This window comes from Calidris pugnax, unplaced genomic scaffold (assembly GCF_001431845.1).
Source record: "Calidris pugnax isolate Ruff unplaced genomic scaffold, ASM143184v1 scaffold198, whole genome shotgun sequence".
NCBI lineage: Eukaryota > Metazoa > Chordata > Aves > Charadriiformes > Scolopacidae > Calidris > Calidris pugnax.
This window is the reverse complement of record NW_015090925.1, coordinates 1,265,949-1,288,829: the sequence shown is the minus strand read 5'-3', so window position 1 is coordinate 1,288,829 and position 22,881 is coordinate 1,265,949. Positions and strand designations below refer to the sequence as shown.

The following is a 22,881-nucleotide window of genomic DNA, read 5'->3' as shown; positions in this document are numbered from 1 at the left end:
GTTAGTGGGTCTATTTTTGGGGGTTTTGGGGTGTTTTTGAGGGGGTGGTTGTTTTGGTTTTGGGGTTTCTTTTTCTTCTTTTTCTTTTTAGCTGCAGTTGATTATCTTCCATTCTTTCTTTCCTTTCAGGTAAGGTAGGCACATCCTTCAATGTTAATATTTCAAAAACCTTTATTGAAATTGAGGAATATTGTTAAATTTTGCTTTAAGACAGAGAATCAAAACAGTAGAGACAGTAGGCATAAAGTGATGTAGCCTCCTGGCGTGGGCACCTTCAGCTCCTGGGGGTGCAGGCTGAAATGCCATATATACTCTAAGTACCTTTTTTTGGCGAGTTCATTTCCCCATTGATACGCTTTCTCATCAGCATGAGAGAAGGGAGGCACTGAAGATGTACAATCAAGAGAAGGGTGAGAATAAGGCAAACATCTCCAGTATCTTGCAAACGTGCCAGTTTATGGCGAGGACAGGACAGTGTCTTCCTGACTAGTCATTCCCGCTCCATGCGGGTGGTGGGAGCAGCAGGAAAATATTGGCTGCACCAGTAGTGCTGGGAGCTGAGCAGTACTGTAGCCCACGCTCAGTTGGACTCCGATTCTTTTATTCTTACCAAAAGATACTGGAATCGTTTTGGCTCTGATATTAATACTGTTATTTAAAGATGTTGCATTAATGTGCAGTTTTCTCTAAGTGCTGTCTTCTGTGTGCTCTCCAAGTGCAGAATCTTCTTTTCCAGCAGACTTTTCTTGTTTTACGTCTGGCAGATAGACACTGGCTGTTGTTTCCTAATGCAGAAGGCAGTCTGACTCCATTTAGTGCATTTCCTTTTTGTCTAACAGCATCATTAATTGTACTGTGAGGGTTGTCTCTGCTGCGGCTGTGATCAGAGGAAAGGGAAGAATACAGCAGACAGCCTTTGGGTCCTGTAGGAGAAGGATTGAGGGGTATTGTTTATTTTCTTTGGTGGGTTGCTCAAGCATAGAAAACTGTCACAATCTGTGTTGATTCCAAATAGCAATTTCCCTTGTTCTAGATAATCCAGACCTGTCCCAAGGAGCTTTCACTGTGTGGTAGCGTAAGGAAGAAGGAACTGCAGTACCACTCACTCTCTGCTGTGGGAAGGGTTAGTGATAGCACCTAGTCCAGAGATTTTCTTAACTTGAAGAATAATCAAGCACCATCTGTGAATTCTACACATTTAATGCTTAACGATTATTTTCTATTTGAGTTCTTTAAAGGATACTTGAGTGTACTTCCTAGCTAAGAGAGTGATTGGTGATACACAGTTTGCCTTTTTAATACTCAACATTGGGTAACAGTCTTAATTTTTTTTTTTACTGTCAGTCTTCAGTTAGCTGGTAGGCATGTTTCTATTGTGTGTATGAATATAGTGTGTGTATAGTCATAAAATCTCTTGAGTTTGGATGGTTTAAGATCTTAGGGTGTACATGTAAGACAAAGATGCAGTGTAGACACATGTATTGATAAGGTTTGAATCTTATGGGTATTTGCGTGGAAGGAGTTTTTAGTAGTGGGTGAGTTTCTGATGAGATGAAGGGAAAAAGCAGGTAAACACACTGAAGTCTGGTGTTTGTTCAACAGAAGGCTGCCATTTCCTAAACTGAAAGTAATTTAATCATGTTTGTATCTGGAGTAGCTAAGTGAGATCATTTGCCATAATTACTTCATGTCTAACAAGGTCTCTTGCCATTTGGATTTTGTTATGATTTGAATCCTAAAAAGAAAGGAACTTAACCACTGGATGTTGAAAATAATAAATATATTTCATTATTAATATTTGAACAGAGGCCGTGTTTCAAATGTGTCTTTAACAGTCTCCTGTTCAAAGCCTCTGCTTGTGCTGCTGTTGTCGCAGCCTGTTACAGGTGTGTGTGACACAGGAACAGCGTGTATTGTGTGCTGCTGTTGGGACAGAAACTTCCTTCCCTGAAGTGCAGCCATGGAATCATAGAATGGTTCAGGTGTCTTGTAAATCATAATTCATTTGCAGGAAGAACTGTGTCTGTTACTGAAGTAATGGCAATGATATCAGACTTGAATTTGGCAATTAAGCTGTAGAGCCAAATTTTACTGCATAATATATAGTAAGAAGTTCTATTTGATTCTCTATCTCTCTTTTATCTTTCTTTTAGTTTCTGTCCATATTAATTTGATTATTTAGGATTTTATAAAGTAGAATACCAATAAATTAGGTTTGGAGTTTGGTTTTTGTTTGTTTGGGGTTTTCTTCCTGAAAATTATCCCAGCTAAAAAAAATAATTCCATCATGTTTCATGTAAACTGACTTTTCATAATCAGGTTTGTTCAGTTTACTGTGGTGAGGTATGTTTGCCAATGGTAAAAGACTGTACGTTTTGCTCTATTTCAGTGCCTGATGACCTCTCCATAGAAGAAAGAGAAGAGCTTTTAAATATTCGTCGCAGGAAAAAAGAACTGATTGATGATATTGAGGTAATTGATTTATCAGTAAAGATACTTAGAAGACTCCTTCAGTAGATAAAGTTACAGTAAACTGCACACCTAGGTGCAAATTCCAGGTAGTGTTTTTAAAAGCATATAGATGGCATAAGATAAATTGTGCCAATAATGAATAGGATTTGTACATCATTTATGTGCTTCTAACCATGTCAACTTCTGTATTGATCTAATGCAACGTGCACGTGTGCACACTTGATTTGTGTGATCAAGAACTTGTCAAATAGCAGGTTTGCATACGGAGTGAGTGAGAAATCTGGGTAAAGAAACCTTATACTGGAATTGGTGATGGTGCTCTGATGGGAGCACGTGCTGTGGGTTTGGATCCACATGTTTAACAGTTACTTGGTTGTGGTAGAACATTTAAGCTAAATAACGAAGGAAGCCATAATGTTCATCACTTTTCTGCAGGCGAGTAGCAAATAATAGAAAATAAAACCTAATTGATTGTATTAATATATGATAGATGATTTCAAAAAGTATTTTAATGTAGGTTAACATATTGTCCTTCCTTCTTTTGGCAGAGATTAAAATTTGAAATTGCCGAGGTTATGACAGAGATTGATAATCTGACAAGTGTAGAAGAAAGGTAAGTAACGTGAACATGTGGACATGATTCGGGGAGACCTTGGAACAGGCCTTCCAGGAATAGCAAATAAAAATAGCTTTATTGTGTTAAATGAACATTGGATCAGCTTTATTCAGTCTGTTATCAAGTCTGTAAAGCCTGACTGGATAAGTTCAGGTGTGTCATTCGTTTGGATGGAGAATGTGTTGGATAAAATGTAATATTTTAGACTGTCCAATTGGTAATAATACAGTTCTCTGAGACTGTATAATTGAAAGAATTGAAAATAGTAATGTAATTTTCCCCCTTATAAAAGGTGAATGTCTTGTTTATATAATACAAAATACAAAGTAACCACAATGCACATTAAAAGACACTCATGCAGAATTTGTTGTTTCTGTAAAAGAGAACCTGATAACTGCTTGTTGTTTCTTCTTTTTCTCCATGTGTAGCAAAACTACACAGAGAAACAAGCAAATAGCCATGGGAAGGAAGAAATTCAACATGGACCCTAAGAAGGTAGAGAATATTTTTTTTTTTCCCCCCACTTGTCAGGAGTCAAGTTCCTGCTTATAATATGCTCTGTGATAAATACAGTTGTGTTTTCTTAAGAAAATATTCCTGTTACAAATAAGGCCTGTGAACTTACTGCACATCCTGTAGCACACCGGGCAGAGGGTTAAGTTAGCAGCAGTCGTCTATCATGTGCCAGTCACGTGTGCTTTCTTCACTTCAGCAAACCTTTTTTGATAATGGAGGTTACTTATCAACAATCAAATATGCCAGGTATTGATTGAGCTGGCTTGCAGAAAGGTTATTTGTACCTGATAGAGCTGTTCTATGGTGATATGTCCAATATCATTCTAAAAATATTTTGATTGGTTCTTAGTGAGGCTCTTAGTGAGGGACCTGTTTTACCCTTTATTCGAGACGCTGGAGTTGGTGTCCCAGACAAACTCCTTTTCCTGTCTATTTGACTTCTGGTTCTTTAACATCTTAAGAATAAAAAACCAGAACAACAGGGGGAAAAAAAATCCAGAAAAAGGAAAATGAAATTGATTTTTGTAGTATGTTAAAGTATCTGCTTCTTCACACAGAAATTTGTTTTCTGATTCTAGCCGTGTCCATTATCCTTTTCAGTAACTTGTACAACTTTTAAAAAACTCTGGTCAGTCTGATGACACCGAGTGAATAATCCAGCCCGGGGTCGGACAAGGGAATCTGCAACCTCTGCTCGTGGTGTTTGTGGGAAGGAAGGTTCTCTGTTGGCTGACAGAGGCTGAGAAAGCTTTTTGAATAACTTGGTGTGGGGTGAAAAAAACATTCTGTTTCACAGTCAAATGAATTTCTTGTACAGATAGTTATCAAATAAGCTTTGTAGGGATCGTTTTTGAGGAAAGCTCAGCTATTTCTCCTTCAAGATAAAACAGATGTAGTCTTTGCAGTGAAATCAGCTCTGTTCTGAAATGACTTACAGAAATATTAAGTTATTAGAGTCAGAATAGCAGCCTGTTGTTGAAATTAAGTTTTCAGATGATGATAAAATTGTTTTGAGAGAATTGCATTCCAGACTTTTTTTTTCTTTTTCTTTAAAGCTTCATGCCTTACAACATCACAGTTCATTTTCTTTAAGTTAGGTCAGAAGATTGACTCTTTTTGTCAGGCAGGTAATAATTTCAGTTTAAAAAAACCAGAATCAACCAAACAGAAGGATGATTACTTTTTTGAATGTTACTGCAGGGCCTCCTATGCTATGTCAAAAAATAATGGAAGTTTTCCCAGCTGTAATGAAATAAAAAAGAACTATATTCCAGTTGCAAAAATCGGAAAGCTTCTAATATTTCTGAAATCATGAAATACTCTACTGGAAAAGATTTTTGAATAATTTCTTAAGCTCTTCTGTGCGTATTTGGAATGCAAGACATTAAGGTTACACACAGCTGCCATTCCCACTTCTCACTGCCGTGCTGCCGACAGCTTTATCGAACCCGCGGGAGTAGCTACGTCTCGGAGGTGTGTGGTGGGGAACAGAGCGCTGTCTCCTCGTGACCTGCTGAGTGCAGCCCCTTCCATCCCCCGCGGGACCCTCCGTAACTCCTGGTCTCCTTTCATCCCCAGTGCGCGGAAGCCTCTTGGGGCACCCCCGGAGCCTGCCTGATGTAGGGCCAGTAAGTGGGAGTCCAGGGCTGCTCCGGTGCCCCTGAGGGATGGGGTAAGGCTCTTGGGCTCTGGTAGATGCTCCGTGGTAGAAGCTGGAGTGGCTGGGGAACAGCCCTGTGTGGATAGTCCAGCTCGAGTCCTCGTGCGTAGTTTAGTTCCAGCACGACCACAAGTCACCGATAACCCAGGGTCAGCATAAGCTCTTTAAACGGGTTCCAGTGTCTTCAGCCATGACTTCTGCTGCAAGTAGTGGCTTCATGTACTGGGTTGCAGTTTGTAGGTTATAACAGATGCTTTATGTGTCACGATGGTAATTAAGTTATTCCCATGTACCTCTTCATTATATGATTTTGCAGATAATGTTTCTGCAGACAATTATGCAATATTTTGAACAGGCCAACTCTCACATTAACTCCAAAGAGCAACTTGGAATCATTATTCAATTAATATTTGATATTTCTGTTGTTGAGGGATTCAAACTGCTGCCTAGTACTTCTAGCCTTAAAAATATGTTCTCATTTTAATCTTTATACCAGTACTAAATATCGCTATCTAACTAAAACCCATTTGTTTACCATTTCGTTTAAAAAAAAGAAATCTGTAGGCTAATGTGATTCTTGATGTGCTGTGTATATGTCTGTGTCAGTATATTAATATCAAATGTTATGACTGGTATTTACATAAATGCTTGTGGAAGAAAACATAACATTCCTTTTCCTCTGGAATTGCTTTTCCTAGGGAATACAGTTTCTGATAGAAAATGACCTCCTGCAGAACACTGCAGAAGACATTGCACAGTTCCTTTATAAAGGAGAAGGATTAAATAAAACGGTAATTGGAGATTACCTCGGTGAAAGGTAAAATAAAAATATTGTGACTTTGTTTTCAAGTTTACAAAGTGTGTTTATGGGTCTTGGTAGTTCCCTTCCCCTTCACAGGCTGCATGAGAGCACGGCTCTGCTCCTGACATCTGTAAAAGCTGCAGCAAGAAGTGAAACTACTACAGTGTTGTGATAAGGTTTTTTCTGTTAGTTTGTTGTTCTTTTTAAATGGGTACATTGTGGAATGATATTTAATTCATTGTAATGTACTATTTTGAGAAAATACCCTTAAATTTGGCTGTAGTGCAGAATTTAATACCGTAGGCTTTTGGAATGTCTGAGAGTTGTATTGCATCAGTTCCGGTAACTTTTGATACTGTGCCCGGACAAGGAGTGATTTACAGTCACTAATCACTGCATAGTAAAGATGTTACTTACTAAAATGGGTAGTTCCTGGGACAATAGTTATAAGCAGGTTTTAGTTTTTTTCTCTCTGCACACAGACTTAGCAATAGTAAGGGCAGCTGCACCAGACTTTTGTCGGTCCTAGCACAGTAAACATGCAACATGCATATTTATGCATACTATTGCAAAACAGTCGAAATGCAAATTATTTCCATTGCTGCGCAACCCAGGAATTCATTTCCAAAAAGGCAGAAGTGAAGAACAGGCAGAATTAGGTGTTCTTACGTGCTCGCACATGTTCTGGTTCAGATGCCAGTTACGAAGGTTTAAAAGTTGACTCATTTAGGATATGCTCCCATAGTGATATGTTCTGGCAGATCCCATAATCTGTGCATAGCATCAGTGGCTTAGTTTGTGCTCAGCAGTTTCCTCCCGACTTCTTCAGTAGGTTTAATTAAAGTTTTCAGTGTAATATGTGTATTTTGAAAATAGATCTGCACTATGAAATGTCTGTACAGTATATGTAGACATTTCAACAATTTTTTTTTATACTATAACATTATGTTGTTTCTCTTGAATATTTGGGCAATCAGTATTTTAAAATTACTTAGATGCTAATGTCCATAATGGCAAAACTGTCACAAAGCTTGTATAAAGGAGTCTGTGTGTGGTTTTGATAGCTGCATTCTGCCTTGGGATTGTCTTCTGAAATATGTCCAGTTTTTCTTGCCCTATTTCCAAACCCCTGCACTTGTGCAGAAAGGTCTTGCCAATATGTCCAGGCCCACTGGAGCCATCAGTCATATTCGTGTGGGTATATATCTGTTCACATTTACAATTAAAAAATTTATGGCTCATTCTTTTGCATCCCTGGGAGGGATGCTGCTGGGCAGCACTGTGGTCTAATCTGAAAAGAGAGTAGCCTTCCTTAATACTGAGCATGTACACTGATAAATATGAAATTATATCTTCTGCATTTTTCAAGATTTAAATACAGACAAATGTAGTGGTCATACTGAATAGCAAATTTGATCAAGAAATTTTGTATAAGTCTATCAACTGGATAATAAAATCTTAGGAGATGTTAGTTTCATGTATGTTACTTCTTTTCACTATTCTACCACAAGGCAGAAGAAACCTATCCATTTTAAGGAGCAGTTGGAGTAAAAAAGAAATTTAAAATTACTTTTTGCTTTAAAAGGAGCTTTTGTTTAGTGTATCCAGTCAGTCTACTTCAACTGTTTTTTGCATGTTTCTTCATTTCTGTGAAGGTTATAATTAATATGGTAATGGGAAAGCAAATTGTATTTCTATTTTGTTTTCCTCCACTTACATGAATTAGTAAGGAGGGGTGGAGGTGAAGAGATGACAATATGATTTTCAGGAATGTGTGTGGATGTTTCAAGGTAGTCAGGTCTGGAATGGGGAATTGGTTCATCATACTCCCTGAACTGCAACATTAATTTCCTAGAATCCTAATAATTTTTATTCCTGTTCATCGGAAAACAATGTATTACGCCTTTAGGTCCTGGGTTAAAATAAATACCCTGGGATAAGATAAAATGTGACAATTGAGGTGGTCCTAAGCTGCTAGTTTTGCTTTTGTGACTACCTCAGACGCAGGCCATTAAGTGACTCGTGCTGCGCAAGTGGCAGTGCAGATTGTAGACGAGTTCTTACTGAGTTATGTGCTGTCTTTTATCAAGGCATTTGGAGTCTGAGGACATTCTCTTCTACTTTGCCACTCCCTCTCAGGGGCCCATCGGGAATTACTTCTTTATTCTAGCTAAATATAGCTGAAGATGAGACCAAGATAGTCAGCAGAATGAAATATTTGTATAACATTCTGCCATAAAGAGATATATTTTAAATTACTGACTTCTATAGTGTTACAGCACTCAGCAAACTGAAAAAAAGTGAATGGTAAAATGGAATGAGATAATACATAAAAATGTACAATAAATAAGGGATTAATTACATTCTGTAAAAGATTTAAGATTTCTTTATATGTGAGTAAGTCTTACTTATTTTTTTAAGTGGCTTCCTAGATCTTACATGATATTTGGCTTGTGTCTTTGGAGCTGTACTCAGCACAAGTATCGCTGTTAATCCAGCCTACATTAAAACCTAGAAGAGGAAAAATTAAGTAGAAGGCTAATATTTGTTCTGAATTACTGCTGCTTTTTGTACATACAAGCAAAATCAATATTTGGCTTTGAGTAACAAAGTACTTCTATTGAGCGCTGTCTTTTATTATACTGTTAGGCCACTTTATTTCACTGCACTGAGGAGCGGTCATGCAGTTGAGTTGTTCTTTACTAAATTGCAGGAGAATTGTTTTGTTTTGCTTGACAGAGGTAATTGTTTTTCTGTAAACAGTATGGGGACACCCTCATGAATGAATAGTTGGTTGTAAGGCCTTTGTGGTGAGTGTAGCAGGTCAGTGTGACCCTGCAATTAGTCAGCAAGGCAGCCGGTAGCTCTTGGTGGGGACACACCTCTGTTGTGGGGTGGAGGCTGATGTGCAGCATTCTGTCTTGGTGATGTATTTAAAGCACACCCTGCAGATTATAAACCTTTACGCTTCTGGCCTGTGAGCTCAGTGATGGTGCAGACTCAACACTTTGTGCATCCAATTAGTTCTGTGTTCATTAGCTGTGGTGGGTTGACCCTGGCTGGATGCCTGGTGCCCACCAGAGCTGCTCCATCCCTCAGACATGGGTTAGTTTGTTTTTCATGTGATGTTTGGCTGAAGAAATTAATGTTACATTAACCGTTGCTTTAAGAGCTCATGACACAATCTCTGGAAAAGACTTTTTCCTGGATAAATTTGTCAGGTATCATCCCGTACCAAGGCAGGTGCAGTAACAATAAACGTGAAGCAAAGAAGGCCAGGCCATTTTTGGGTCATTTATACGAACAGTGCTAAAGTCAGTCCAAGTGTACTGGCTCAAAGAGTACACAGCACATAGAGATAACTGACAAGTCTTTAAAGGTCAGAATTGTAACTGTCTGTTTCCATTTTTGTCTTCCATAGAGATGAATTTAATATTAAAGTTCTTCAGGCTTTTGTTGAACTCCATGAGTTTGCTGATCTCAATCTTGTACAAGCCTTAAGGTGAGTAAATTCTTTCTTTTCTTTGACCTGAGCTTCCTTTATGGAGTTGCACGTTCATAGGAGTCGCTGTGATTTGTTAGTCAGAGCTGCCGTGCGGCTCCTTGTAGGCCTTCCTGTGGGAGAGCAGAGACAGCTCTCTCTTACCCCATCCCGTTGCCTGTGCCTGCACTGCCTTAGGTGAAAACTTTCAATTATTTCAAATACAAACTACTAAAACATAGCTATAACTCTTTGGTGTGCCTGCCATATGCAGACATTTGAAGATCTGTGTTATCTGAAGAGATAGGTAAAAAACAAGCAAACCCCTAACCTGAGCAAATAAATCCTTTTCGTTGCTGCTGTCGTCTTTGTCCTTGCCTTCCACCTCAACTTGTTCCTCTGGACAGGGAGGGGGGAATCCCACTGACCATAATCAGTGATTGTGTTCAATTGCAAAGAGGTAAATTTGGAATCAAGTAGTTTCCTCCTTCTTTCCTAAGAGTTTCCCACTTGTCATGTAAAGAAAGCGTACTACCATAGTATACTTCTTTCTCTGGCTGAGTGAGCAGTTTACTTGGTTCCTCTGGGATAGGAGCATGCAGTGACCTTGCGAAGTCCCTTCTCGTCGTGGTGGAAATCCATAATAGATTTAGCAAATTAAGTTGATTTAGACCGTTCTGCCAGTTTCATTGCCACATGTGACTCCCTCCTGACCTCAGATAAATTGAAATGTCCGTGTGATCTCTGTCCTGGCGCGGTGCCTCGTGCTGTGGGGTCAGAGCAGCTCTGCTGTGGTTGAGTGATGTGGTGCCAGTAACTGGAGCTAAGGAAGCCTGTTCTCTGGCTGCTGAAGCTTGGCTGGGAGGCTTCACATTCCTGTCTCTCTTACCCAATTTAATGTTAGGTTTGACTTTACTCTTTCTTAGCAGCTGCTACTATTAAATGTTTGTATTTTGGTAGCTTACAAAATTCGTGATCTGGGTTGGAACCTTGCCCGAGGTGAGTAAAAGACAGTATATAGAGCTGACAAACGAAAGGTGGCCTGTGACACTGTCATGACACTGAACTGAGCACTGATGAAGACAGGAATAAATGGTTATTATGTTGGCACCCAGCGTACAGGGAATATCGAGAACTTGTTTTGCATGGCAGAGCATGTAATTTTGCTGGTTTAGATAATTCTTTTTCTAAGAAATAAAAGAATAAGGGATTAAACTCATTGGAGCTTTTTATGCCACGGTGTGCCAAAGGTGTATTTGTGAAGACTTCTGTCCTGTATGCATTCCAGCGTACCTACAAGTACAAATAGTAAATTATGAGAGTAAAAACTCACCTGTATTTCAGTTCATGCTGCTAAAGAGGAGGACAGATCTCCTGCATATATTACAAAATTACTGAGGTGTGATGGCCTGAGTCTGTATTTTTAAGATCTGGATCTGATTCTTGTAGGGTGAGCTTGCACTAGACAGGCAGCACCTCTCGAGGCACTGGGGTTTTTCTTGTTCTTGATGCTATTTTTAAAATGCTTGAGGAGTTTGAGTAAAGATGTTACGTGTTTTTGTCTTCCTTGCTTCTCTCCCCTACCAGAAATATTTTATTAATGTGTCTTTTTACATTGTAAGTAAAGTCAGCTGAGTCTTTATTGCTGTTAGTAGCCGGAAAACCCAGGGAGGAGTGAACTGATTGTTTCCCAATAGCATTCTCATGGCAAAAATGGGATGCATACAGAAAATTGTTTACTAGTCTGGAAAAAGAGAGTCTCAGAATATGAACTGCCATATTATCTTGCCTGATAGCATGCAGTGTTGCTGGCTGAATTACTGGGCTAGCCATCTGTGCATGTTGCTTTTATAGTAGCTCCTGACTTGTATGTTCAGAGACTGAGAACATATTTCTAGGATGTTTTATATAGACATTGCAGATTTTTTTTTTTGTTTGTTTCTGATTATTAGTAATACATGCTTAATATATAAATATCGGAGTGAGTCTTAACAACTATTCTTCCCTTCTCTAGGCAGTTTCTGTGGAGCTTCCGACTCCCAGGAGAGGCTCAAAAAATTGATCGTATGATGGAAGCTTTTGCTTCACGCTATTGTCTTTGTAACCCAGGAGTCTTCCAGTCTACAGGTTAGTCACAGCAAACAATAGGAGTTCTTAAGAGTGTGTGTATATATATTTATTTATTTATGGATCATATATGTTCTTCTACATCTGATGCAAGGACACAATGGCCAGTTTGGAAGATCAGAATAAAATAATGTGTGGAATGAGAAATTTCTGAGAACTTAGAAGATGCAACACGTTTCTCCTCTGTGTAGTAGAGAGATTTCCATCCTGCTTTTTCTTACACAGGATCTTGCACTTGAATTCTGGGAGAATTTACTATTATCATAACCATGACAAGAGGCATGATAAGATCTCTGTTGCCTTCGTTTGATATTATTCAGTGGTACTAGCCACCTCGCGTATGCCAAGAAATGGAGTTGATGTCATTTTCAGTCTGTTTAACTGCAGTTCCAGGGTTATTTTGAAGAGACTGTTCTTTCTCTTTGGAGAAAGCTTTGGAAGTACTTTATGTAGGATCAAGTCTCTTATAAGATCTACCAATATGAGCTGGGTAAAGTCTGTGTGCAGAGAACATTTTGCCCAACAGCACTGCAGTGTTTCAATCAAAATGTTAATTTAGTGTGATAGCAATGATTTCAAAGAGTCTTTAAAAAATAATTTGTATTCTTTTGTACTGTTGTTCTCATGCTGGCTTTTAATTTGAATTGTTACATATTTTTTCTTCTTAGGATTATTTCAACAGTTTAAAGAAAGATTTGAGACTTCACTCTTGTGTACAGTGTTTAGGATTTTTTGACTACCTGTTTCTGTGTCTTTATCAGTCAGGATGAGCTATATGTTCATTTTACAGGTTTGTGTCACCACACAAAGAAAGATAAATCTTATTTCAAATCTTATTTCAGATACATGCTATGTGCTTTCATTTGCCATCATTATGTTAAATACCAGCCTGCACAACCACAACGTACGCGATAAACCGTCAGTAGAGAGATTTATTTCTATGAATCGTGGAATTAATGAAGGTGGAGACCTTCCAGAAGAGTTGCTGCGGGTAAGTTAGACTGGGTGAGACTAGGCATTGCTTTGGGGTTTCAACAGGAAACTCAGAAGCATGTTCTCAGGCAAATTTGTCGAGGGAAAGGAGGAACGTTTTCTAGCATGCATAACCGTCTGAGCAGCCAAACGAAGCGGTTTCTAATATTCACAGCTGCTTGGGGCTAGTTTTCCCCATGTTTAGTCTTTTGCTGAGGCAAGGAGATTCCAGAGAAAATACTCTGTATTTCTCTTAGTAGTTTGCTGATGGCAAAATTCTTGTGGAATTGGCTTCTTATGAAAAAAAGTAGTATTTCTGGATAAGCCAGAAAAAATAGTAAAAATTGTTGTTTTGTTACTGCTTGTCATTTCTTTCCATGTAACATGTGGAGCCTCCTCCTGTCCCTTCAGATACCAGTAAAAATACTTATTTCTCTAAGACAGTGTGATGGCCATTTTCTGAGAACAGTTTTATTTGGCAAAACTTGTACTAAATGAGACCTGAGCCTCAAACCTTTGAAATACCAAATGCTGAAGTTAAAGAAGGAATGTCTTTGCTAGGAGTGCTTACAAAGTCTGTAAAAAGAGACACTTGTTTATAGATAAAGTGGTTTAAAATCAAACTTAATCAAAGTAGTAAACAACAAAGCAGTAAACTGAGATGGGATGGTTTAGAATGTTGTGGACAGTATTTCTTATGCCTTTTATACAAATAGTCTGAGAAGCAGTAAAGATATCCTGGTTGCATTTTCTGTTAAACATTTAGTAACGAGCTTTTTCTCTTTTTTTTTTTTAATTCCTCCAGAATTTATATGAAAGTATTAAGAATGAGCCGTTTAAAATTCCCGAGGATGATGGAAATGATCTAACGCATACATTTTTTAATCCGGACAGAGAAGGTTGGCTGCTGAAATTAGGTTAGTTCTGAGGGCAGTTGTTCTGCTGCTGCGTGTGTGGGGGTTGTTGGCGTGTTTGCTGCTTCCCTGTCCTGAAGGTAACGGGATTAACAATGCCATTAGTATGGGAAAATACTTCCCAACTGAAGGAAGTAACACCTTTAGGTGTGAAGGTTGTTACTTCTTATTTTGTGTATCCAAATTAGCAGTCTTGTTTCAAACTTCGGAGTTTTATTTCTGATACATGAGAAATAAAGACTCATCCACGAAAAGGAAAGCCCTATGACCACGTGCTATGGCTGATAAATATCAGCTCAGTCTCCATAAGGTCATCTCAGAAAACTGTGATACTTCAACTCAGTTTTCTGTGTACAAAAAAGGATTTCCCTTCAAATAGTTATTTTTGTATGTCTTTATTTTTCCATATTATTTGTGAGTTTCTCTTGGTTTGGTTTTGGCTATGATTTTTTAATGAGTGGTTTAAATGTGCCTTCTTGTTTTCCTTATGGCCTATGACCTATCACCTTTCTGTTCTGTGACTGGCTGTCTCTGCTTATTCTGCGTTAGGAGGTACGTATCTCATTGCTTTCCAGCCCCCTCTGCTTCAGTTGCTCATTCTTTTATTTTCTTAATCCTTCCTCCTGATTGTCTTTATTTTCTTTTTTTTTTTTTCAAATCAAATTTATGGTAGCATTTTGCTTTTACACTCGGTGTCACTAACAATATCATCAGTGGTACTCTAAAGGCTGGCACCTCGGGGTCTGGCTCACGCGTTAGTGTCCTGCTAAAGAAGAAAATGTTTACATCTACCGCAGAAAAATAAAGACGACTATTCAGCATACCTTTCTCATCCACTAAAGAACATAACGAGGGAAAAATAATTTCTACTGAGAGAAAACAACATGTCACTACTCTTGTAATGAAATTCCAGAGTGATTTTGTAACTTGTTCATCAATTATATTAGATTATTGAAGGATTGATTACATTGATTGATTACATTTGAACTATGCACTTATAAATGCTTTTTGATGTGCGTTGGCTCAGCTGGCAGAATGTCAAAGATGACTTTGCAGCTTCTCTCCATTTTGTAGCACGAGGCAATAGCTATCTCAATAGAAAAGGCTTTTGAGATGATGTAGATAAAATGTGTTTTCTGGAGAAGAGGTTGTGTGCGTCTCCTTTGCCCAGTGCTCCCCTCGACTTACGCACAAACTGAGAGCGCAAGCAGGAGCCTGAGTGCATGTAGGGCAGTGACAGCATCCCTTGTGGAAGCACCTGTCAATAAAAGACATAAAAGAGATCTAATAAAATGAAGCAAAAAGGTGACTGGAGGTGAGTGAGAGCTGCCAGGTACTCCTGCACGGTGTGGCTCTGGCACGGGTCCGTTGTGTCGGTGTGGAGGGAGACAGTGTGCAGGAATCCAGCAGTAAAAGTGTGTTTGAAACAGGGGGTGTTGCACGTAGCACTCCCATGGCGTGAGGGTTATTTGCCTAGGGAAATGAAGGGTGTCCAGAAGCCTCTGGTGAATCAGCCTGTAAAAGGGCGAAGCTGCCGCGAAAGACTGGGTGTTTCTCGGCAGACACGGGCTGGCACAGACAAGCACGTTTGCTGCTTCGGATGCACTCACCGGAAAGAAACCCAGCAGTATTTTTTTTTCTTTTTCTCTTTCCTCTCCCTTGAGTTTCCTATTTGCCAGGAGGCTTAAGTTGTATGTTGAGAGTGCTGTCTCAATCCACACTGTTTGCACGTTTACATCCCTTTCTGTTGGGAAACTCTTGAGAAATGGATAGGGTTTCCTTCAGTTCTGGAAGACGCTGATATTAAAAGTTTTGGTATTGTTGAAATGCGAACGAGACTCTACTCCTGCCTGAGAGTTTGAGTGCTCCGTTGTGATAATACTTAAAGGTTAAAATAGGAAGTTTTATATAAAACTATAGATATAACTAAGGCAACTTGCAGACCCTGAGCCTGTCAAGACAGTATTTTGTATCTGGTGTTTCTCACAGTCAGCTCTTCCCGCTTCCCTGCTTGTGCCCCTCTCTTCAGTATTCCAGCTCACCGTCTCGATTGTCCTCTGGGCAGGAGATGGACGTCCTGAAACTTTCGTGTATTGTAAAATCCATCTGTCCTGAGGAGCACCAGCCCTGCAGCCAGGCTCTGGGGGAGTGCAGAGTGCTGCTGGGGTGTGCGCTGCTCCGGCTTGTTCAGCGGGGACTTTGTCCCAGAGCCAAACCTGGAGCCAGAGAGCAGCGCTGGTTTTAGCTGTCTAGATTGGGCTGCTGCCATCTATATACATCTTTATCTTGGTAAGCCTAAACTGTTGTTCGGTTCCACGTCGTTTGAAGGTGTATGCCGTCGTTTGAAGGTGTTGCCGGTGTAATGGCAATGAATGCTACAGTCAGAATCCAAAAGCTTCTGAGGCTGATGAGTCCTGGCTCAGAGCAGCCTGAGACATTACAAGCTTTTGGATTTTCTGCATCAGAGTCATTAGTGGTGTTGGGACCAGGGAATTTTCTACCATTCGCTTTAAGGTGTTTCGAAATTGTTGTCTGGGCCCTCTGTCCTAATGCCCAAGTTGCAATCCCTTTGCTCTGGGAGGCGTTTCCGTGCTGAAACCAGATTCTCTTGGCAAATAGCTTGGTTTGCATAATGTTTTCATCTAGTTAAGGGGAAACTGTGACATTATTCCACCAAACGGGAGAAGAAATTATTCAAGCCAGACACAGAATCGCGTTAATTTCTTCTCCGAGTCAGACTGGGATTTGGAGAGTGTCCAGGAGCTCCATGTCCGGGCCCATCCAGCTGGTGGTGCTTATTCCAGCAGCTCTGTCCCCAGGAGGAGGTCGCTTCTCCCCAAACCCAGATGCTGTGCATGTGACAGTGACCTCTTAGCCTGCTGGCTTCGCCCTCTCTCCTGCTGAGCTGGGTTCCTGCTGTGTCTGGCCAAGCCCTGCCCTTTGACGTCAGCTGGTGTTACCTGTTACCTGAAAGCCTGGTGGTGTTCTTGCACTGTAAAAATGTTAACTCATGCTCACCTCAGAGAGCAGAACGTGACTTAGTCGTGGCAGTGGCCACTGGGTTACGTGGCAAGAGGTCCCTGCCCTCGGCGGCAGCAGGGGCTGCCCTGGCAGCGGTGACTAGGTGCTGCTCAGTCATTGCTCTGAGGGTGACTCAGGATAAAGTTCTCCAGCTTCCTGTTCTCAGCCCAAACACTTCCTGATCCCTGCGCCAGCCCTTAGTCAAGGTGAGGGGAATTTTTCTGGTGATGACGTGCCAGTTGGAATGTTTCTGCCGCGCTGTGTTTGAGGTCTGTCACACAGTCGCACCACATACCACAGCTCTTCCCTCCCTGTCTCAGCTCACTAAGCCATCCATTCTGTCACGGCTTCTGCATCCCGCACTGTTCTGCCTGATTTCACCACACCTGCTTGCAGATGGGGTTGTTCTTAAGATCTGTGTGCGTGTAGTGGGAACACGAGGTTTGCTGGGAGCACTGGGCGCTGCAGTGTGTCCTGCTGGGGTCTGGTGTGGGTCACGGGACCGGGTGAAGGGGGGTACAACGTGCAGAGAATGGGCTGGTATGAAGGGAGCTCATAATATTCCTGGAATTGCTCTTTAATTTAATATGATTTGGATTTCTTTAATAAAACAAAAACCCAGCAATCTCAAGTAGAACAAAACTATTAAAAAATTAAGCTTATGTCTTAGATTTTGTTATACGACTGATTAAATTGGGGGTCTTGTGTATATTAATGGTACCTTCTTATGCAACTGCTTTGAAATGTTGGGTTAATGGGATGAACCGGCTGCTGGATGGGTGATGCACAGGTGGTGACACGGTCCCCGAGTCAGATAACTGCGGTGGAACTGAGTCTGTGTATTAATGACACCTGACTACAACTGCCTGGCCTGGAGATTAGTTTAACAAATAATGTAGTTGAGTGCTAGGTGTGCTCTGAAATGGCCGTTTGCAGTAAACCAGCTGAAGGAGCTGAGACAATGTTGTTTTTTTTCTAAAAGGAACTGTTCCTGTGGTGTGACATTGGCGGGTGTAAGGCTTAGGAGCTCTGGGGTTGCTGTCGTCTGAACTCTTAATGCAGGAAAAATTGGAGCAGTAGCCATTTCTTCCGTCAGGTGTACTCAGGGATAGATTGACCCATAGAGAGAACATGTTCTTAAAATACTAAATGATGAAAAGTGACTAAGAATGGCAGGTTTCGGCATGTGATTTGCTCCTTATTGGTGACATCGTGTTTGTTCTGCTAATAATGTCTATAAGCATCTTAAGCACTTGATGCTAAATGTGGAAGTAGAAAGAGGTTCTGAAGACGTGTGCTCGGGAAGGGGAGGGGTGCTGTGGAAGGAAGGGGATAAGATGCCTTTCATGTGATCCCTGTGGAGCCAGGCTGTGGAGGTTGCTGGTTTTGCTGGTGGTTCCCGGAGCCGGGTGGCACCGGGTACGTTTCCGAGGGCTGTGTGTGACATTCCTGGTGCGGTGACAGCGGTGGCCTGGGCAGGGGGGGCTCTGGCTGGTGCTGCCTGCCTTCCCCGTGGGAGAGGAGGCGTCTCCAGCTTTATGCTTTCATGGCTGTTCTGTGGCAACCCCGTCGTTAGCGCTCCTTGGGAGTTTGGTCTCAGGGCAGGAGTCACAGGAAGGTGTTCCTTTAACCTCAGCTCATCTGTGCATCATCCATTTATGATTCAGCCGTATTTTGAAAACCAAGCAAAACGAGATGACTCCTTGTTATCCCTTGCTGAAGTGGTGGCAGCAGCACTGGTGTAACGCAGCCATGCCTTTATTGTAGGGGGAAGAGTGAAAACGTGGAAGCGGAGATGGTTTATTCTGACTGACAATTGCCTCTATTACTTTGAATACACAACGGTGAGTACACGTTACAGTGAACTTCATTGGTAATCAAGGTATTTAAGTGGTTAATGATGTGATATTTTCCTAATTTTTTAGGACAAAGAACCTAGAGGAATTATTCCATTAGAAAATCTTAGCATAAGAGAAGTGGAAGACCCTAGAAAACCAGTAAGATTTTTTTAAAAATTTTTTTTATGTGAAGTAAACCATGTAGAACTCAGAGGTAGTGTTAAATGAAGATGTTTATCAGTTTTGGTTTGTTTTTTAAATTTGTTTCTTCATTTCTACCCTCAAGAACTGCTTTGAGCTCTATAACCCCAGTCATAAAGGTCAAGTGATTAAAGCCTGTAAAACTGAAGCTGATGGTCGGGTGGTGGAAGGCAACCACGTGGTGTATAGAATATCTGCTCCCACCCCGGAGGAAAAGGAAGAGTGGATTAAATCCATCAAGTGAGTTTAAAGTCTTAAATGTCTTCCAGAAGAGAAGCGTAGGCTCTTTTCGGAGTAAGATACTAAGAGAATTGTTATTCTCACTTGTTTGAAGCATTCTGATGTGGCAATGTCCTCCAGGATTAATGACGAGGTACTTGGGGGTGACGGATCAAGACATGAGTCTCCCGTTCCTGTCTGGTCCTGAGGAAATAGTGCTGCTCACTCAAAGGAGGAAAATAGGGATTTTACCTTTTGTTTTTTTTCTAAGGAAATGTAAAACCTTCTGTGAATCACCTTTAATTTCATTAGATTCTTACTTCACATGAGACACATCGTGAAAGTTAATTATTAAGCACGTTCATGTGCAGCTTTAACTCACAGCTTGACTTTATCTTGGAAGGTTTATAAAGCAGACCCATGCTTAAAGAAATAAATAAAGGTCAAGATGAAGGTATGAACTCTTAACAAATCACAGGTGAACAATATCTTTTTCTGAAGAAATATTTGTGATGTTTAGAAGTCAACCGTCCATTATCTTATTAAGAGTGTGGGGTCATCCACAGAGAAGAGAGAGCAAAATAGGTTTAGTTTTCAAAACCAGGTATTTGTAACCAAACTGATTCCTGTTTTCTTTTCTAGAGCGAGTATCAGCAGGGACCCTTTCTATGATATGCTGGCAACAAGGAAACGAAGAATTGCAAATAAGAAATAGAACATGATCAGAACACGCATACCTACATTGGCCTGTAAATGAGCATACAGTTGGGTGATAATGGAAAAATTGGACAAACTAAATGAAGACAGTAACTGTAAATGTTATATATACACTTTACTATGACATAAAAACTTGGCAAGACCTTTCAGGGTAAATAGTTATTGGTGTATAATTTGAACTGAGCTTCAAATCCCAGAGGATGGTTATATTGGAACTTAATGCAACTAAAACCACGGAAGCCTTGTTTTCACTTCAGTTAGTTCCAGCTCCAGCTCCCTGGGTGTTGGAGGCTCCCAGTAAAATGTTGGTATCTGTTACCTGAGCGCCTTTCCCAGAAAGGGAGGAGTCTGGAAGACTCTCACCTCTCACTAAAACACAGCACCAGAAGTGGAGAACAGTATTTAATTTTTCTGTGAGCAGAAACCCCGCAGTCTCAGTCTCAGTTTTCAAGTCCTGTGTGTTTTGCAGGAAACAAGCAGCCGAGCGCAGCTTTCCTTTAGGATTCGCGCTCCCGCCCGGACGGAAACAGCTTTTCTTCCTCTGGGAAAGGCGGCGCCGGAGGGTTTGGCCGAGGTGCCCCCAAACACAGGGGGAACCAGCAGCAGAGGCTCCCGTGGGCAGTGAGAGCAGGTACAGACCCGGGGTGGCGTTGGCTGGTTCCTGCCTGCTCCCGCGCTCGCAGCGGGCGGTGAGCTTTGGTTACTGCATTAATCTGCTTTTTATAGAGTAACATCCTTCTTACGTTTTAGGTGTGTTGTAGTTTAGTTAACACTAAGTTGCTACTGAAGGAGGAAGGTGACAGGGCTTGCACGAGTTCAGGGTTTGCCTGTGAAACTCCCCCAAATAGTTTCACGTGCATTTAATGTTTTTAAAGGGAAAAGCCAGGAAGGTGGAATCTTTCTGTAAGACGCAGCCCTGGGTTTAACCAAGCAGGATTCAGTCCTGTGCTTGATAACAAACTTTGGACATACAGACAAGTTCAGTGTTTCTATTGTGTTCTTAAAGGTGATCTTTCAGATCTGTGCTTCAGCAGTTGAAATTGAAGAAATGAATAGAGATCCTTATTTTTACTTAAAAAATCCAAATCTTACACGTGGATCCCTAGTGCAACCAAACTCCCCCACAAGCATGTGTCTCGTAGTTTGTGGAAGATCTTTCTGTCCTGCTGAGAGTCTTCCAGCAGCACCTGACCTGCTCTGGCAGCTACTACAGCGCTTTCCTATTGACAGTGCACACGCGGCTCTGAAGGAAGGGCCCCAAATTCCACCCTGGGGGAAAAAAGTGGGGTTTTTTGAACCCTGCTGCTTCTGTTAGTACTCAGTTTTTCACAAACTCATTGAACCAGAGCCCTGAGGGCTGAGGAGACCCAATGCTCTGTCAAAGCACTTCTGCTGGTTGTGTCCTGAAGCATCTTGATGTGCTGTGGGAAACACTGATGTACTGAGTTACTCTGTTCCAAATCCCCTTGAACCATGAGGGAGAGTCTGTTGGGTTGTTCCTGTCTCACTGCTTTGCCTTGTTGTGCATGGGGTGTCAGCCCATGAATGCTCCGCTTCATTATTGCACATTTGCAGAAAAGGCCTAGAGGAAAAGAACAAAGTAAACTTTCCTGCAGCATGGATTTTCCCCAGAGTGTGTAGAATTGCTTCTGCTCAGATGGGTGTTCAAATCCGAGCATTTTCCAGGGGGTAAAACTCAGCCAAAAGAGTAGAGTCCCTGAACTTGTACCAGTGTGGGGACGTGTCTGCCCAGTGGAACACATTTAAACTCTTTCCAGAAAGGAGCTGTATGTCCTGTGTTAGCAGAGCAGCGTGATCGCAGCGCTGCCGTCCCCGGGCTGGGGTCTCCTGTTCCCCAGCTGCCGGTTGTTCCCAGGCAGCCCATGGGGTGTAGCTTTGCCCAGGAGATCTGTAACACAAATAGCCATCAGCCAGAACCCATGGTACTGAGGAGTGTCAAGGGGAAAAGCAGCAGATAAGTATTTCTGGAGAAATGTGAGATGACAAAAGCATTAAGAAGCCGTGAAGCACTTTTGTGTCAATTCTTTTCTTCTGAAATATCACCTTCAGGAAAGTCTATTTATTAGCCGGGTGCGGAAGTCTGCCCATAAGCATGAAGGAAATGCCTTGAGAGTTCATTTGCTGTATTTAGTTTGAAGTTCTTATATCCGGCAGAAATAATTATTTAGAGTAACATGTAACTGAGGATATTATAGCAGGAAATATATTATTTCTTAGCATTAAAATGCGACATCTTAAACAGCTATTTGTGGTGCTCAATATATCTATTTCATTTACCAAAGCTAATGGAATAGCATTCTTGTGTGTGATAATATTTGATTTCAAATGTTCTTTATAACAGTATTAACAGGGAGTGAAACTGGCCCAAAATTTCCACTGGCCACGAGGCCAGTAAAACAAAGTGGCTTGTGAAAATTTTGGCCAAATCAGGTACTATCCACAAGGGTGAAAAATCTCTCTCAACCTTTCCTTTTCTTACTGGGCTGTGAGTCCAGGGGTGGTGCTCGGGTGGCCCCTGGGTGGCCCGGTGCAGTCTGCGGGGCTCGGGGGGTCCCGGGGGCCGCGGGGGTTCCCTCCCCGGGGCCGGCCCCCGCCAGCTCCTCCGCTCCTCCCCGGCTGTGGGGCCGCAGCAGCCACCAGCCCTTTGGCCACTGCCAGCGGCCCCGGGCCAGCGCGGCCGGGGAACTGCGCTAACGCTTAAGCTCAGCTGGACTGACTTAAATTTTACAATGTTCTGACAAAATAAGCTCTATGTCACTTCACATTTTGAACCATTTTGAACTGGTACAAAACTGAACCTTTGTAAACCGAGCAGCATTTATAATGCTTCCTATATAAAAACAATGCCTATTTTTAAGATGTATTACGTATCTCTGTAGATATGCTTGCTGGAAAAGCTGGGTCTGGTGTAGACCAAATGCTACAAATTAAGACTTGTGGCTTCCCAGTTTCATTTCTATATTTTCTTGGAAAATGTTTCTAGCTAGAGTTTAAATATAAAATGTAAATACTGTACAGATACGTATTGATATAAGTATTCCTTGGTGTACACAAGTGATTTGCATGACAAATACTCTGTATCAATCATTGTTAAAAATGTGATGTTCTATGTAAATCCACTACAATATTAATGTTTTCATTTATCATTAAGACCTGTTGCTTAAACCGGGAGATTTTATCAAAAATAAAGTGTGAAACTATACTATTGTGTAGCTCCTCATTTACCAAGAATGCGTGCAATTGCTGTTATTTTTTGGGGGTTGGTTTGTTTGGGTTTTTCTGTTAGAGCCCGAGGTTTGGTTCC

The 22,881-nt window shown here is 41.2% G+C and overlaps 1 protein-coding gene across 1 annotated transcript; it reads left to right on the top strand.

Annotated features, from left to right (window-relative positions):
- The first annotated feature begins 2,355 nt into the window (after nucleotides 1-2,355).
- CYTH3 (cytohesin 3) lies at nucleotides 2,356-22,779 on the top strand. The gene is made up of 12 exons (XM_014951410.1): nucleotides 2,356-2,472; nucleotides 3,021-3,085; nucleotides 3,517-3,583; nucleotides 5,963-6,081; nucleotides 9,488-9,568; nucleotides 11,562-11,674; nucleotides 12,517-12,665; nucleotides 13,452-13,563; nucleotides 18,349-18,425; nucleotides 18,507-18,578; nucleotides 18,706-18,860; nucleotides 19,482-22,779. Exons 1-12 carry the CDS (start codon nucleotides 2,356-2,358, stop codon nucleotides 19,552-19,554), a joined length of 1,200 nt encoding a protein of 399 aa, XP_014806896.1. The 3' UTR covers nucleotides 19,555-22,779.
- Nucleotides 22,780-22,881: the final 102 nt, after the last annotated feature.